Below are 18,924 nucleotides of genomic sequence, written 5' to 3' on the forward strand. Positions count from 1 at the left end.
AATGATAATAATAAAAATTATAAACAATTCTGAGAGATTGTGGTGCTGTCTAAAATCTTTTTTTAAGTAAATGATAAACTTAAGCAGGCCTAATTTGGAATGGGATGCGTTTATAACAAATATAAGAATTAAATGTGATCAAAGATGAAAAAAATACAACGCTATAAAAACCCGCAGTCTATTCTAGCTACTTATTACTTAGGATGTTATTACTGTTAACTAGGCTAGACTTCCATAGTTATGCAATACAGTGCTTCCTGTTTCATTTATTTAAAAATAATAACATGTGTGTCCAATATCACATTAAAATAAACCTAAATTTTACGTGGTCCTAGATAGTCATGCTTTTCAATTAATTTAATGCTCGCTCTATCTTTAGTCAAGGATAAAAGGACAAATCCATTCTGTCTTCTAGGTGGGGTGTTAGTTCTGGAGAAACGAAAACGAAAATGACAAAGCACTTAAATAGCAGGTTGCTGAAGTCGACAGCCGGAGAAGAGGCTGCGATGAGCTTGCGCACAGACCGAATGAGAGACGGCTAGACAAAGTTTGACCAGGAAAATATTCATGTTGGTCGGATGTCACGCTTGGTAAGTTCGCTCTTTTCTTAGGCTATCGCTTATCTAGGAAGTGTTTAGGATACAGAGTTATTTGTCTTATTGTATTTTCTTATTTAGTAAATAATAATAGCGTGTACACTGAGAACAGTGATGCGAACTGATAGCTAAAATTGCAAGTCATATAGCACACGACATGTAAAGTCATTGACAGACAGACAGACAGACAGACAGACACATAAAAGGCAATATGAATGGTATAGCTTGTTTGGAGGGCAGCCAGCCTGTGGAGTGTTATTATTGCCACATCCGTGACTAAGACTTGCGGTGTAAACCTCTGAATCATTTCTTGAAAAAGGAAACCTGTCGGGCAATATCCTGCAGAGGGAAGAATTTGCATTTCATACGAATACAGTGCAATGGACAACATTAGAATAAAACAAATATAGCACGTTTCGTTTATAGCGCACACCAACAAACCTACAACGATGGACATTGAAATATAGTCGCAAAACACGCGCGCGCGTGTTGCACACACACACACACACACACACACACACACACACACACACACACACACACACACACACACACACACACACACACACACATATCCATTCATCCATGAACTCTATTAGCTTTGATTCCCCCAGATTTTACTGATGTAATCAATGAGAACATCCTTTCTATCTGAGGCTGACTCACTACAAGTTATGACCCAGTGATAGAGAGTGAAAGTAATCACTGTTCCTCAATCAGTGCTGTGTTGTGTTTTCTATTTTAATAGACTCGTGGCAAAATTTCTAAATCATTGTATTGTTGCATTGTGTTTAAATGTAGTTCTTCTCCTTCCTCTCACTATTAAATCATCAGTGTTACTGGTCTTAACTTCATCATCTACCACATGCACAACCATGGAAAGCTTGATGTTAATGACTGGGAGAAGCGGACCTAATAATGGTAATTATACAGTATGTGATGGCAGTCACATAACAAACTGAGAAAATCTGGCAACTAAAATTAGTTACTTTAGTCTCATTACATAAATGTTATTTTTCCCCTAGATACTGATACTGTCCAAAGTGAGAATGCTCGTCGAGGTGGAAGGAGAAGACAAAGGGGAGCACAAGGAGACAGAAAAAGAGCACAAAGTCATGGGAGTAGTCAAGGTGAAAGGGAGGAAAGGAAAAGAGATAGTGAAGAGCTGCGTGGGAGAGGAAGGGGAAGAGGTGGTGGAGCAGGAGGAGGTGCAGAGAGAGGTAGAAGAAGAGGAGCAACAGAGGTGGGCCGCAATACAGAAAGGGGAGGCAGACAAAGAGGTGCTGGAAGAGATAGAAATGAATGGGAAGGTGCAGCGAGATGGAGATCAGAAGTAGGAAGAAACCCAGAAGCAGGTCCAGTTGTTAGACAAGGAGCGAGAATAGGGATGGCAGGGAGAGAAGAACGTGGAGACAGAAGAGAAGGTTGGAGGGGTGAAAGAAGAGATGTTGAGGGAGACAGGCAAGATAGAAATGGAAGGAGATCAAATTCTGCCAGCACAGCTAGGCCACCACAGGGCCGAGGACTGGGCTTTAAAGCGCTGGAAGAACTCTCTCTAAAAGACCCATCTGTAGTGGCCATTACCATGTCCTCACATCCTTCTGTGAAAGATCTCCTCAGTGAGACCAAAATAAGGCAGGATCTTATCGAACTCATTTGCTTGGTGCTGAGTAAAGCCTTTAAATCAAGGACAGACAGAGGCACTCAGCAGCACCTGGCTGGCATTATAAAAGATTCAGGGTTCTTCTGCACCTCTCTACCCCACTATCTTGTGGGGATGGTGTCAGATAGCAAACCTGCTCGCAGAGCACAATACCCACAGCATCTGGAAAATATCCTGGTGATTCTCTCACAGGTAAATAAACTGATGAAACATAGAAAACTTGACAAAACATAGGAAATTCAGCTGAAGGATAATTGATTTTATATCTGAAAAACATATGAGGACATTGCTCAATAGATGAAGCAATAAAGTACAAGGGTAATTTTACTATGTACAAACAGTGTGTATACTGTAATGTACTTCATACACTAAAATACAGACCAGTGAGATTTTTTTATATGTACATACAGTGCAGTGGGAATGATAGTGTAATATATAAATCACATTTATTTTTATTTTTCCTGTGTGCAAAGAGAAAAAGGCATAATGAAAGATACAGTTATTGAGAAAATCAGATTACATAGATGTAAACAAACCTTATTTAGGCATTTCTGTTTTTATTTCCTGTGCTTTTTATTAACAGTTTTAAAGTAGCTAAATTCTTTTTTCCTTGTTATGTTTATTAGGTGCTTAACATCTTCCCTGCTAGTTCGGTTCATACAGTGAGTTTGTTACTGACACTGCTCCAAGCCTCCATTAACAGCCTGAGGGCATCAGGTGTGGACTTTCAGCCTCAAATTGAGGAAAGTGTGGAGCAACTTCAGGACCTGATCACACACCTCCAGAATAGAGCAAGAGAGGGTACCCTGCGCTCAGACAGAGACACATATGCATTCCTGCCCTCTGGTGGTGGTAACCCAGGTAACTGGCTCTTGGAGATATTTCTACTGAATCACTTTGTTTTCACATATTTGGATAGACTGTCCTGAAGCAAATACCACGCAGTTGGCCAGAAAAAAAATCTTTTTGTAAGGTTTTGAAATGTTAGTATAGATCGGACAGTTATTAATACTTCCACATTTCTAACCTAGATGAAGAAGATCAACAGGATTTCAGGACCATACCAATCTACCCAACTCCACAGGAGTTCCGACAGGAGCATAGGCCTTTCCTTAGACCTAACATTACCTCCCAGAGCTACACAAGCACCCACCTCTACCTTGATACACACTTCCGGCTGCTCAGAGAGGACTTTGTGCGACCACTGCGTGAGGGGATTCAGCAATTGCTCCAGAACCAAAAAGATATCGGAAGGACCAACAGCCCACTAAAGACAAAGCGCTTTGATGATATCAGAATATATTTTGACACACAGCTAGTGGTGCCCAAATGCACACACACTGGCATTGCCTACATTGTCCAGTTTGACGCACAGCCACTTAAGGTTAGCTTCTGGTTGTTGATGTCTTTGTAAAATGGCATTTGAATGATGCAGTAAAGTATATTCTGTGTCACTGATGTGTTAATACATACACTGGTCATTCACTATTTAAATGGCAAATGTAAAGACATATATAAACATGTATATTACTAACAGGTTGTCCATTTTACCCACAGTTTGTACGCTGGCAGAACTCCAAGAGATTGCTTTATGGCTCCCTGGTATGCCTGTCAAGTGATAACTTCGAGAGCTTCCTGTTTGCCACAGTGTCAGATCGAGACCCTGAACATCTGCAGGAAGGACAGGTCCAGATTACATTTACAGAGGAGAGCAGGTTAAAGCTGGCAAGAATTGAGGTAGAGTAATACATTGTTTGCACCATATGTTAAAATGGGCATGATGCATTCAGTTTCTTTGCATAAATGTAAGAAATATCTGTGGTCATTTGAAACAGAAATACAAAGAACAAAATGTGTTTTTTTAAAATCACAGAAAGATCGAGTGTTTCTGATGGTCGAGACCACTGCCTACTTTGAGGCTTATCGGTATGTTCTAGAGGGCTTACAGGAGCAGAGGGAGGATGATTTGCCCTTTCAAAGGTAAGGATGTGTGTCAATGTGCTGCCCTGGACTTTCAGATTTTACTGTCAAGGTTTTTTTTTATATAATCCAAAAGTTATTTCAAAACAATTAACACCACAAATATTTTTAAAAGAGTTTTGAGTGAGAAAATAGTAGCAAGAAGGGTTTGACAGCGGTGTTTGGCGTAAAAGTGTCAAAGTAAGTTCTGCATTCACTTTAATTTATCATATCATCTCACAATTCCCCAAAAACTTTTACATATGGATCTTTTCAATACTTCAAATATTGACATCACCTTCAGTACCCTTAACAAATACTGAAAAAATATTGTTTTATATTTGTTGCCTAGCAGTATCTTTAAATGAAACTCCATTAAACCTTTTCTCTCAGAACTACAACATAAAAAGGGTGTCAAGGGTTTTGCCACACTTGACTAGTTTGACAAATAAACTAGGAAAACTCATGTAAGTGCCTGCAGTGAAGACCAAGAGACATAGAGTGTCTTTTGCTGCTGCTATTATCATGGTTAATACCACTAAACCATAAGGGTTGTTGCCATTGCACACTGCACTTTGTTGATGATAAAATCTGGGCTGTTCTGTCTGGGCTTTTTTGGGGTGTTTTTTGCTTGTTTTTGTCTCTCTGTGTATGGACAGACTGCAAATCAATTTCCCATTGGGGACAATAAAGTTACCGTTGACAACTGAAAGTTCCCATTGAAACCTGATTTTAACAGCACAGTTTCTGTAGTTAAGCAAAAGTCCTTGCAATATTAAAATGCTGATTTAATTGTTTAGGGAGAGATTTTCTTTAAAGAAATATATTACTAAGGATCTTTAATTCTTTCAGGTACATCGTGGAATGCAAGACAGATGTCCAACCGCCAGCTTATCTTCGAAGAAATGATAATTATGACTTGTCATCTGTTGCTGACCCTGACTACAAGGCCAGAATACGGCCCTTTCACAGTCTGAAGGCAGAGGCCTGGCCAAGGATGGAGGAGTTGGGTCTGGATGAGTCTCAGATGAAAGCCTTCCAGCTGGCCCTCACAAAAGAACTGTCTATCATACAAGGACCTCCAGGCACAGGTAAGCAATTGAAAGACCATTGTTAGTGAGTTTTTCATTTTTATTTGTTGAATGACAGAATTTTAAGAAGTGCAAAGTTAAGTTTTCTCTAGCAAAAATCAACATGTTTTTTGGCCTCAGGAAAAACCTACGTTGGTCTAAAGATTGCTCAGGCACTCTTGACCAACCAGGAACGCTGGAGAGATCAACCTGACATGGCTCCGATGCTGGTTGTGTGTTACACCAACCACGCCCTGGATCAGTTCCTTGAGGGTAAGCACCGACAGCTGCTTCGTAATAACACGCTTGGTTTGCTCACTTGTCACGGAAGAGGATGTTTCAATTTCAGGTACAAAGAATCTTATGTGTCAAGTGTATTTGCATTCACTAAAAGGCCACAGACCTCTACTTCAGGTTATATTTAATTATTTATCCTTCTGGTCTGTTTCCTGGAATGGACAATGCAATGCAAAAAAAGCTTTCAGTGTTCTGGGATGTGACATGCATTTATTTTAACTCTGTATCTCAGGTATTCATAAATTTTTAAAAGATGGCATAGTGAGAGTTGGAGGTCGCAGCAACAGTGAGATCCTGAAGCGTTTCAATCTGAGGGAGCTGACCCATTCACCTAACTTCAGACGAACACTGCCCGGTCATCTGCGTAATGCATATAATCAGGTGAGCTCTTGCAGGTGAACTGCAGTTTGAATCTTATTTTAAAATGCTCCTTGTGTATTCCTTTTGTTCACAGAAAAGATGAAGAAAAAGACTCAGAATATATAAAAAGATGAAACAGGTTTAAGTAAATGCCTTTTGTTTCCTGTTAAACATCTTTTGTTTATCTAATAGGTTTTCTATTGCGCTTATTCGTTTTTTTTTTGTCAATGATCACACAATCATTCTTTTTGCTTTGTGTGGCTTGCTCACCTGCTTAACAGGTTTACAGGGAGCTGTGTGAAGAGGAGAAGGAGATCGAGGAACAGAGTATAAAGTTGGAATGTTCTTTGAAAGGTGTGTTGAGGGAAATCTTCTTACATAAGTTCATCTTGCGCCAACACTGGGACAGCCTGCATCGCCCCCCTGTGAGTCATTCTGAATAAGAAATTCACATTTTATGCATATGAAATGAGCTTGACAGAATGAGTCCAAACTCATGAGTTTGAAATGATTTGTAGGCAATGGATGAATTTCAGACCTGGAATGAGAAGAAGCCCAACCTGATGATGGAGTGGTTGGGTTTGGGTTCCACTGTCTTCCTGCAGAGGGAGACAGAGAATGCGAATGGAAATGATGGTAAGACTTTTACTCTAAGCAGTGCTCAACTGAACAAGTGAAAGATTATTTAATAACTGACTTTCATCTAATGTAAACACTTAAGGTTCCAAAACACCAACATGAGCATTAAATCTAAACTTAAAACTGCTGTCACAGTCATTTCAGATCAGCAATTGCTGTCAGTGAAGATTATAAACATTTTATCATGCACATACAGTATGTTGAATAGCATAAATACCATATGCTGAGCATGCTGAAAATAGAATTATTTCACTTTATGAGGTGTCAATAAAAAAAGAAATATGTGCATTTGTTGTGGTGTTTGAAAGAATTGTCATTCTGACCCATTCTGTTGCTCTGAATGGGTAACATATAGAAAAAGTATCAATGGAGGTGGATGAAGAAGAGGACCTCATTGAAATCGCTGAGGAGGCAGATCTGATCCAGGCAGAGCGGATTATTGAAGACAACTTTGGTCCCAGAGGCATTAGAGATGCCAGAAAGAAGGAAGAAATGCAGGATGCTGTCAGAGAAGTCGAGGATCTCATGCTTGCTATGAACCTGGATAAAGTTAAAATACAGGCTGGGCAGAGTGAAGAAGGATTTAAGGTAAATTTAATTGAAGGGTTTAGTGCAGTGATCGTAATGAGTTTATCATTTCTCTAAGAGCACATTGATGTAGAACCATAGCAGACTGAGTGGAGTCTGATGTAAGGATATGCTTACATTAAATCAACATCTGACCAATGGAAGTATATTTACATCTTAAGTCCACAGCATACAATATGTTATTTACATCCATGTTTGGTAGATGGCAGTTTCAGGTTTCCCTTTGTTGATGATAAGTATAGGACTTGGCATGTTGCTGTGAATACTGTGTAAGTGTAATAACCAAAAGCTTCAGGAGAAAGATTTCTCAGGCATTGTAAAAGATGGACATAGTTACTATAAGTCACCCAGCAGTTTGGGCTTTTGGTTTAGGGTCTTGCATTTACAAGATTCAGTGGTAGTGTTTTTGTCTCCCGCATGCTGTTATTCTGGAGAGGCAGAAGTTACCATGTTTAGGTGAAAGGGTAGAGTACTAAATTATCGCCTAATGCTAGGAAGTTAGTTTAAATTTCCTATGTGCAGTGCTCAGGCACATCAGCTAATTAGTGCTCAACAAACTAATGAAACATTAGAATTTCACTCACCAAAATTGAAGCACAAACTTCTTAGATGGTCTGCCCTCAACAGCAAACCATAATATTAGTCAGAGACTTACATTAAAATGCTCCAAGAACAATCAACTGCATAAACTAAGTGTAGAAATCTAGTTCAGTGATTGTAGTTAGAAGAGGTGAGGTCTAAAAGATAACAATCAGCTCCAGATGCTTGTGTCAGAACATCTGTCAGTCAATGTAACCATGTCTCTAACTCCAGTATCCAGTATCTAGTGCACACTATGGCAACTTATTACAAAAAGAAAAAAGAAAACAACAAAAAATAATACAAAATCTACTTTATAATATGAATTCATCACTTAGTTAACTGAGGTTCAGAAGGTTATAATGTTTTTTACCATCCTGATCAATACAGTTCCAACGAGACCAGAGGAAAAAGATGAAGAAAAAAATCAGAAACGAACTTGGGAAGACCTCAGCTATGACTGAAAGAGAGGAAGATAACGTGTTTGATGTTTGGACTCTTAGTCAGCAAGACAGATGGAAGCTCTATCGGTATGTCTGCATCCGTGTTCAACGTTTCTTTTCTTTTATTACTATGTACCTTTTTTCTGGCTCTTTCCTTCTGTTGCATTCTCTGTACAGTTCTGTCCTCTTTCCTTCTTTCTTAATTCCCCTTTTATTTTACACTCTTTCTATTCCCTGACCTACCTTCGTATATTCCCACTGTGTATAATTAAATCAAGTAATCACTAAGAAAATGTATCTCTTAGGATTTTATCACAGCAGAAAGCCAAGATGTAAATCTAGTCTTCTATTACTGTAAAATCAGGACTGAAAGAACTGTGTACACAGTTTTATTTCTCATTTAAACTAACAAACAGGGAATTGAAGACACAAACAGTATATTGTTTAAATTGTTTAATTGTTTAAATATGCTGTATTAGTAATGAAGAGATATTAGTCAATCATACTATATATTTTTGCTCTTGCTCCATGTTATTTCAGATTAAAACAATAATAATCTTAGGGCTTCTGCATGGCTCTTTCAGTCAGTTCAGTGTTTTACTATTTCATATTGGCTTTGTGTTTTCAGGTTGTGGGTGGCACGCTACAGGACGGAGCTTCGCGAAAAAGCCCTGCTATCTGAACAAGCGTACCAGAATGCAGTGGACAGATTGGCTGATGTAAAACGGCATGAAAGTCTCTGTCTCCTCAAAAAAGCCACGGTACAGAATATATTAATTAGCATATTCCTTTTAAAAATCCTAACCATAAATTATATAGAATTTATCAGATTTATTATAAATTATTTTAACTAACATTAACAGATAAATTATTTTTGGTTTCATTTGCCCAGATTTTGTGGCAAGCATCTTTGTGCAAGAGAAAAAAACTGTATATTATCCAAATTAAAATACTTTTTTCTTCTGTGCCTCCATTTAAAAATAGTAGAAGAGAGCAGAATTTCTCCTGGTAATCCAAGAAGTGACAGTAATGTTACAGTAATGTAACCTATTGGTTAGTTACAAAGTTTTAAAACTTTTCCCAATAGCACCTGTGGCCATATGAACAGACTGAGGCTACAGGCGATAAAGAATCCAAGTGTTAAACAACTACAGAAACAGACAAGCTGCTTCCCACTGTTTCCAGTCTTTATGTTAATCCAACAGACTCCAGCTTTACATTTGTATAGGATTGATATCTACCTTATGCACTAACAGTCAACAAAAATAAATAGCAAATTCAGGTCAACTTGTCTCTTTAAAAAAAACAAATATCCCGTCCACCAGGTTGTTGGCATGACAACAACAGGGGCAGCAAAGTTTCGTCAAACCCTGCAGGAAGTGTGTCCACGTCTGGTGATTGTAGAAGAGGCTGCAGAGGTTCTTGAAGCCCACACCATCACCACATTGAGCAGAGCATGCCAACACCTTATTCTGATTGGAGACCACCAACAGGTAAGACCTGACACAGACACACAAGGCGATGTTTCCTGAGCACTTAGGAGACTTGCAAGGTTTATTAACTCTGCTTGACTATTTTTGGATCACTATATGTGTTTTTAACAAGGCACAGTTGTAACATGAAAATTTAAAGACAGCATATTATGAGATGCTCTGTGCTTTTCTATATCTTTATGTGTGTTGCCTTGAAGGTAGCAAAAAAAAAATACTAGCTATTACAAGAGATAGAGAAGAGTACGCAGTGATATCCTGGACATCAGGAGGCTATTATACAACAACTTGTCGGGGCCTGCCAAGGACATATGGCTAGGCAGCCTGTCTACCAATCTGCAGCATGTGATCACAGCTACACAAAACTCTATCACACATCTCAATATTCAGCTCTGGTATATTCTTGCTGTGCAACAACTACCAAAAACTAACATTTGCTTAGTGTCCCTGTTTATTCATGTTTATTTATGAATCTGCATACATAGGGTGTACATTTGACTATACTAACAAGCGTGTGCTCCATGCAGTTGTACTAAAAGTTTAGTAATGGAATTTAAATGAAGTTGACTTAAAGAGTGACCTTCTTGCAACCCAGAGTTGGAAATAAATGGCAGTTTTTACACCTTATCATTATACTTCTTTATATCATGTACATCAGATTAACATAATAGTATGGAACCTCATGTGTAGCACATTAAATAGTATTTAATGTGCTACACATGATCAAAGTATATGGATAAAATTATTTGTGTAGTTATAGTATAGTTATATTTTCTAGTTTATTCATATTGTAATTTACCAAATTAAGTAAGTGGTGAAAAAGAACAAATGAACAAACTAGATAAGGTATCCTGGTGACACATATTAGTGTTAGTCGATAGCAGTTATTTTTACTCTAGAGGCAAGTATTAAAGCATTATATTTGTGGAACATAAACTTGAATCTGTGCAGGTAAGGTAGATGGATCACACTGTCCAAGTAAAATAAGGCCTGGCATTGTTGTGCTGGTCATTAATCGCAGGTTTGGTGTTGAATCGAGCAGAACACAATGCTTCACATTTATACTAGAATTTGTCTTGCCTCCCCCACACCACTCCCACATACATGCACAATCACGCTCTGTCCTCTAGCTAAATTAGGTTTGCACACACGCACACATACGTACACACACACATACACAAATACATACATACAAGCAAAACTAAAACGACAGCAAAAGAAAGTTAGAGTGCATTTGCATGCATTCTATACTCCCATCCAAATACACACCCATATAAGAATATTTATTTTATTCATTTATAGTTTCCCATATTTGTATTTATGGTGCTTACAAATGGCTAGGAACTATTTAACAGCTGTTCATTAGTAATTATGTCTGATGCTCCTGGTCCTATGGCTAGGAAACTCAGTGCTCTTTTCTTCACTTAGATTGCATGATGTTGCTCTGTGCATTGCATTTAAAGTCTAGAAAAAGAAGTCGTAATGTTATTTTTGGAATAACAGAAGGCAATGCCTTGAAATAGGCAGGTATTTAACAGGTTTCATGTAAATATAGGCATTACCTGATGTCTAATGTTAACTTACCTTTCAATGCATATGATAAACAAGTGTTTTTTTTCCCTCTCCTTTAGCTGCGCCCTAGTGCCACAGTATATGAACTCGCTAAGAACTTCAACCTGGAGATGTCCATGTTTGAGAGATTAGTGAACATGGGACTGCCTTTTGTCAGACTGAACTATCAGGTTTGTTTTTCTGCATATATTAGCTCTCTCATCTTCTTGCAGGATCAGTCATTAAATTGTAGACATCTTTATGCAGTTAAAGACAGTAAGATATATATCTCAATATCTCTATGCGATTTGTTCATCTATGGTCCTTATTTTTGTTTGTTCTTAAGCATCGTATGAGGCCAGAAATTGCCCGTCTTCTGACCCCACACATCTACACAGAGTTAGAAAACCATCCTTCTGTGTTGGAGTACGAAAACATCAAGGTACATGTTTTTGTTTGCTCTCCTGCAGTGCCTCCTGCATGCAAGGATTTTTTAAAAAACTTTACTACTCTAGACTTTCAAATGCATCTTAAGTCTCAAATCTAATTTAGGCTGTGCATACAATATCTAGAATACAGGATAAAAAATATAATACGATGAATATAAAAGAATAATGTGGAATGTGTTTATTAAATGTTTATTTACAGGGCCTAAAGACCAATTTGTACTTTGTGGACCACAACCACCTAGAAGAAGAAATCAGAGATGGAAAAAGCCATCAGAACCGTCATGAGGCAATGTTTGTTGTAGCTCTTTGTCGCCACTTTCTCTTGCAAGACTACAAACCAGAGCAAATTACCATCCTCACGACCTATACTGGCCAACTCCACTGTCTGCGTAAACATATGCCAGCCAAGGAGTTTGCAGGTGTCAAAGTGCATGTAGTAGACAAGTACCAGGGAGAAGAGAATGACATTGTATTGTTGTCGCTTGTCCGTAGCAACCGACAGTCTAAAGTTGGCTTCTTGAACATTTCCAATCGTGTCTGTGTAGCGTTGTCACGTGCCAAGAAAGGTCTCTACTGTATTGGCAACAGCGTGATGCTGGACCAAGTCAAACTGTGGAGCAAAATCTTCCACACCTTGAGAGAGAAGGATCAGGTTGGAAAGGCTCTGACTCTGTGCTGTCAGAATCATCCAGATCGAGAGGTAAAAGTATCAAATGCTGACGATTTCAGCCAAGCACCCGAGGGAGGCTGCACCCAGCCTTGCCAGTTCCGTTTAGACTGTGGCCACGTTTGTACTAGGGTCTGTCATCCATATGACCCAGAGCACAAGAAGTATAAGTGTGTCAAAAAGTGTGAGAAGATTTTATGTGATATGGGACACAAATGCACACTTCTATGCCATATAGAATGCCCAAAGAACTGTCCAGTAAAGGTTGAGAAGATCATACCCAAGTGTCAACACACACAAATGATTCCTTGTCACCAGGACCCAAACACATTTACATGCCAGGAGCCTTGCCAGAAGTTGCTCAGCTGTGAACATCCATGTGAGTCAGTCTGTGGGTTACCATGCACCAGTAAGTGCAAGGTAAAGGTCATCTTAAAACTTAGGTGTGGACACACCCAGGAAGATGCATGCTTTTACAAAGATTGCATCGATAAGGCTGAATGTAAGGCCCCATGTGAGCACCAGCTAAAATGTGGACATGCTTGCCGTGGTACATGCGGCAAATGTTTTCAGGGACGCTTCCACTTTGCCTGTTATCACAAATGTGAACGTCTCCTCATCTGCTCTCACCAGTGCAAGGAACCTTGCACTGGTGATTGTCCCCCTTGTCAGAGACCTTGTGAGAATTGCTGTGTTCACAGTAAGTGCATGAAGCCATGTGGGCAGCCATGTGCTCCTTGTATAGAGCCCTGTGCATGGCAGTGTGCTCACCATCGCTGCAATAAGCTTTGCTATGAGCCATGTGATCGCCCACCATGCACTGAACCCTGCAACAAGACCCTAGATTGTGGCCACCCGTGCATTGGACTGTGCGGAGACAAATGTCCAAGTAAATGCCGCATCTGTCACCACGATGACGTCACAGAGATTTTCTTTGGCACTGAAAATGAGCCAGACGCTTACTTCATTCAGCTGGAGGATTGTAAACACATCATTGAGTACACAGCTATGGACATATACATGGGTATGGATGATAACAACCAGGCAAATGAAGTAGAGCAGGTGGCCATAAAACTAAAGGAATGCCCCAAGTGTCGTACTCCGATCAGAAATAATCTGCGCTACGGATCTCAGATCAACCGCAGTCTGGAAGAGATAGAGATGGTAAAGGAGAAGATAAATGGACAGCAGTCAGATATTGAAAAAAAGACGAAAGCACTTCGAACTCAGTGGCGTGAAAACCTTCGAACCTATGAAATGGATGACCAAAAGGAATATATGCTTATCAAAGAAAGTCTGAAAAAACCCTACCTCACAGCAAATGATCTATGGGTAGTGGAAAACAAGATGGATTTCTTAATAAGAGTTCAGAAGCTTCTGAAGATTGAGAAGAAAGACATGATGGACATGGATCGCGACAAGTTCTCGAAGAATGTTGCAGAGTTTGTGTGTTGGCTCAATAGCTACCACCAAAAATTCACAGACCAGCAGGTCTTTGATTTGCAGAGAGAGCTACAGAGACTCAGTCTCCTGGCTGAACTGAATGTTCGTTGCCATTTGGCAAATGAGAGGAGACAAACAGATCAAATTCAATCAGACGTACAAAAAATAAGAGATATTTTGGAAACGTGGGGTCAATTCACTGAGCAAGATGAGCAAAAAGTGAAGGAAGCCATGAAGAAACTAGATGAGATGTTTCCACTCAGTGGCTTGGGGATCAGTGACGAGGAAAGAAAGATGATTGTCTCAGCCATGAAAATGCGACCTGGACACTGGTACAAATGTCCAAATGGCCATGTCTATCTTATCACAGAGTGTGGAGGGGCTATGGAGAGCAGACATTGTCCTGATTGTAATGCTACTATTGGTGGGCAAAGCCATAAACTTGCAAGTGACAACCAAGTTGCCTCAGAGATGGATGGGGCACAGCACCCTGCTTGGTCTGAAGCCAATAACCTTCTAAACTTTAATCCACTTGACTTCTAAAAGCCATTTTAGAAAAGCCTGTTGTTTTCTTTCCACCCTTGACTCTTAGCTGGAACATGTATGAGTGACAAAAGTTTGTGGATTTACTTAAACAAGGGCCTCAACTAAAGTCAGTGTACTCAGTGTAAATAACTTGGCAAAGGAAAATAGCATAATTTTACTTTTTACTGTTTTACTTTATGGCACCTACGAGATGGATTAGGCAGAGAGCTTTTAATAAGACCATATTTTTCTTGCATGAACTGTACTTTTGAAACGTTTTTCTTGAAAATGTAGATTTTATGTTGGCAAATATTTTATGCTTGTATGTCAACATGTGTCTTGCCACCTTCAGTTATGAACATATATCATGCAGTATTGCTATTCTAAACATGATGAGTAGTAGTTTATTTTTAAATGCTTTGTAAATTACAGATTAAATAATAGATGGTAGTTCATAATGCTAAACTTGGTGAGTCTTTGGTTGCTCAGGACTCCATTAAGTACCAGTTGCATTATGGCTTAACAACAGGTGGCAGTAAAACACTGTAAAATAACAGTGAATAGTGACTTGATAGTTATTATGGTTAATGCTTGTTCATATGAGATTAAAATGTCTGTAAATACAAGCGTGTTCTTGTTGTCTTTATTTTTATATAGGTCTCCATAGGCTCAGAGAAATAAGCTCAGCAAATGTGATTAACAAGTGTACTTGTTATGCTACATAAAAAGACACATTCAAGTAAAAATATATGAAAAAAAATGTTCTTAGTCACTTTCAGTTGCCATCCTGCAAAAATATCATTTAACTATTACCTAACTGATGCATGAAAGGAAAACAACAAAACGTTTCTCCTCATCATTAAAACAAACATACAACCGTTAAACATTTGCGTCTATAACAGGACATCATTGGCAGCGAAGGTGATAAAAACAACCCTGAAATAGCTGCAATTCCTTTTCACTACTATACAAGACTCACAGTTGCTGAGTTTCAATTTGATGTTTTGTAACAGCTTGCATCACTTTATTACATGATGAATGCGTCCTTGTCACAAAAACAGCTCCAATGCAAACTGTGCTGTCTGCAGGGTGAAAAAAACAACAAAAATCTGCTGTCAAGACAAGTGTTAAAATTGAGCAAACTTTAAAAGCTTGCCACTCTTTCCGTATTTATAGTATTCAAGCATCAGGATGAGAGAGAGCTGGATGGCAAGGCAGCACCTGAGAAAAATGGTAATATCCTACAGGGTGGACTGCCTCATCTATCATTTCAGGTGGCCTTAAAATATGTTATTGTCAGAGTTCCAGGTAGTCTGCCCATGCAATAGACACTACCGAGTTCCCTACCACTCCTTCCAACATACAATTTGTGGTTTGATCACTGAGAAGAGAAAAAAAACTGCAGAGTTTAACGACTTGGTAAAGCAGCAAAGGTGCCACGAATGATAATGTGTCAGTTCATGTAAAGCCTTGAATTTGAGCACTTGAACTAGAATGGGTCAAGATTGACGGCACTGACATAGCATCTTTTTTAATGCCTGAATAAATTGGAAAGCCACTTGTGAACATGTGAACTAGACACAGAAGAAATCAGTGACAAGGATGTGACCACAGCATCTGGTCAAAATTAACTGTTGAATACATTGTAAAAGATTAGTGATTGACATGGTGTATTTTAACAAGAGCTTAAATGTATACTGAATGACAAGGAAAATTCAATACAGAAAGGCTATTTTAAATAGTGGTTTTCAAAGAATCCCCAAGGCCAAAGATAAAGAGTGTCTGAAGTCTTTGTAAGAGCAGTTAAAAATTAAGAGTCCATGTGAGAAATAAGGAAAAGTTCTCCTAAGATAATATTACATTTGTATAGTCTTAATGTTATATGAAACATTCGGCAGCTTTTTAAATAAATCACTTTTCATTTATTTAGCAATTTTAGTTTATTTATTTTCTGTGTTGGATTATTTTCTATGATACATTTTTCATGACAGCTTGGATAGACTTCAGCTCCCCAAACCCCACCACCCTGAATTGGATAAATGGTTAAAAAACAGAGTAAAGAAAGTGAATAAATGAATCTGGTATTTGTATTCCATATGCAACCTTTGTCTTAACTCAACAAAATATAAATATTTATTTTTAAATAAATGGCTGGCTTGTGAGTATACATTTTTACCTCCTTGCATTTAAAATGCAAACAGAGAGGAAAAAAACACTCGGTATTAATCTACTTCTGAGAAAATGCAACAAGGTTTACGTTCACAGAATGAACTGTTGGTATTATGCTGGCTAAGGGTAATGGGTTTGTATTATCAGAAAATTGCTCATTAATGTTCCCTTGCAGGCATTTCATCAGTAAAGCAGGTTGTGGTCCAAAGTTCCCACCAGACAGAAATAGTGTGTGATGAAGTGTCATAGATAGAGTATACAACGAACGTAGTCCTTTGGTTAAAGATCTAAAGCAAATTTACTAAAATGCTGGTCTTTGGTGTCATGCATTAACCTCCAAGCTTTTCTATCTGCTGTGAACCATGTCTCTGTGTTAAATAATAAATGAGCGGCTGTTTACATGCTTGTCCTCCAAAGAAGTTGTCTTTTAATTTTGCTAATGCACTGCATAATTCCGACATATTTCTTCATGGAAATTATTACACATATCTTACAAAGCCGGGGAATTACTCAGACATTTTCTTTAAATAATTGCAGTTTTCTGTAACACTGTATATTTTTTTTGAAAAGTGCTGCACTTTGATTTCTGTCCAATAACATTCCATTTAATTTATTTCTGACTTGTGCAGAAGGTCATAATCCGCAGAGTCCATCTGGCCTCCAGCCCTTACAAGTTGGTTCAACACAGGTTGTTGCAAAATAAAAGACAGTAGTCACAACTTTATTAAATATCGCCTTACCTTCCTTGCCTCTACACTTCCACTGGCTCTAATTTCTTCAACATTTATCTGCAACCAAAAGTAAGAGATTACAAGACCTTTTTTCTCTAGTTTGCAGTGGTAGACAGACTTAGTCTTTTCGCTCTGTTAACAAACTATTCCTTTCCCACTGGATTTGAATGATATCCATCTAAGTCCAGAGAGTAAGCCACACAAAGAGAGAAACTAAGTTACATAAACATTCATACAGAAATTAGAAGCACAGATGAAGATAAAAATCAAAAGGAATAACATGATATTAGATGAGGTTGCACTGGACTGATTGACTGATCTGCTTCCAGTCCACCAGAGACTCTGCTGATATAGGGAAGAAGACAGTGAGCACAAATGAGAGAGACAGAAAGCGGGAGGATATGGAGGGAGAATAGGCATGATTTGATAAGAAGGGAGCTGACTATTTCTGAGTGATCCTCCACTCCACTGGACCAGCGAATGTGATTGGGAGAAAGATATTTAAGCAGACAGAAAGGAATAGAAAAAATAAACAAAAGGAACCAAAAAACGAGGATACATGGTGAAGGGACAGAAAATATGAATAAATGTTTCTGTTTTAGCGCTAGATTGACAAGCTATCTTTATACTTTGCCAGTCTTGACTTAAGGCTCTTAAATGTAATACCATCAGGAAGTACATTTTCATTGTGGAAACATATACAGAGCTGCAAAAGCCAAGTCATTTAAATTCAGATTTCCGCCCAAGCACCTCATCAGTTACGGCAAATCTAAATGCAGCTCTTTATGATTATGATTCATTTAAACCAACCAGCTACAGCATGCTTAATTTCTATTAAGTTTGAGAGAAAATTATAAATCTTGCAACTAAAATTTACAAAGCAGATGTTGGGTGTTGGGTTTTGAGATGCACAAGCTTGCTTAGCATTTTGCAAAGTTATCCACAAAGGAGACAGATTGTTTTCTTACCAGAAAAATGATCATACTTGCAGTGAAGACCTGCTTCTATTCTAGAAGAATGTCAGCTAACAAAAAATGCTGAAAGCCTTAAAGCAGTGGGTCTAATTCAGCAGAATGTTATGTATCATTCACAAACGTGATAATCTGCCAGTCATAAAATATATACCAAAATATGTGTTGCTGCATGGCAATACAGCAGCAAATATTAATACTGTATTCTTGTCCAGTTTACTTGTTATCTCACAAAAAATGATTAATGCACGTCACACAAGTAAAAAGCTAAAATGTTCCAAGCAGCTGTATTATCCTGTTAAAATCTTGTTGTTTTTTAACCTTGAATATGTCATTGTATGTACTATTTAATAGTTTTTTTGAATCCTAGGCATGGCTACCATTCAATTTTCTGCACCATAACCAGGAAACGAAATGACTTTCTCCGATTCAGAACTGAGTGAGAAGTCTGGGAGAGGTTTAAAAGCTTTTGAGCCCAGTAATGTGTCAGAAACACAACCTGTGGTTTTAATTGATGCTTAATTGCAGCGTGGGCAGTACATTAATAAGTTATTACCGTGGTCCTCTCTTGAGATACTAGGCAGGCTACTCCACATGGGGGTGTGTGTCATTACATCAAAACTTTGATTAAGGCAGTGGGAAAAGCGCAGACCCTGATCACATTTTTGTGCACCTTCCAGGCTGATTTAAATGTAAATTTATTTTTATTTCAGCTCCTCCCATCTTGACAGTGT

General features: G+C 38.5%; 1 protein-coding gene across 1 annotated transcript; it reads left to right on the forward strand.

The window, feature by feature from the left end:
- Nucleotides 1-464: 464 nt before the first annotated feature.
- znfx1 (zinc finger, NFX1-type containing 1) lies at nt 465-14,945 on the forward strand. Its single transcript, XM_082533753.1, has 19 exons — nt 465-590; nt 1,431-1,517; nt 1,622-2,451; nt 2,886-3,120; nt 3,291-3,643; nt 3,817-3,996; nt 4,133-4,239; nt 5,071-5,309; nt 5,430-5,561; nt 5,818-5,966; nt 6,227-6,370; nt 6,464-6,581; nt 6,940-7,172; nt 8,142-8,281; nt 8,823-8,955; nt 9,520-9,687; nt 11,316-11,426; nt 11,582-11,677; nt 11,884-14,945. Exons 2-19 carry the CDS (start codon nt 1,472-1,474, stop codon nt 14,335-14,337), a joined length of 5,868 nt encoding a protein of 1,955 aa, XP_082389879.1. The 5' UTR covers nt 465-590; nt 1,431-1,471; the 3' UTR covers nt 14,338-14,945.
- The last annotated feature ends 3,979 nt before the right edge of the window (nt 14,946-18,924 follow it).

Source organism: Aulonocara stuartgranti (assembly GCF_965226115.1).
Source record: "Aulonocara stuartgranti genome assembly, chromosome: 5".
Taxonomy (NCBI): Eukaryota; Metazoa; Chordata; class Actinopteri; order Cichliformes; family Cichlidae; genus Aulonocara; species Aulonocara stuartgranti.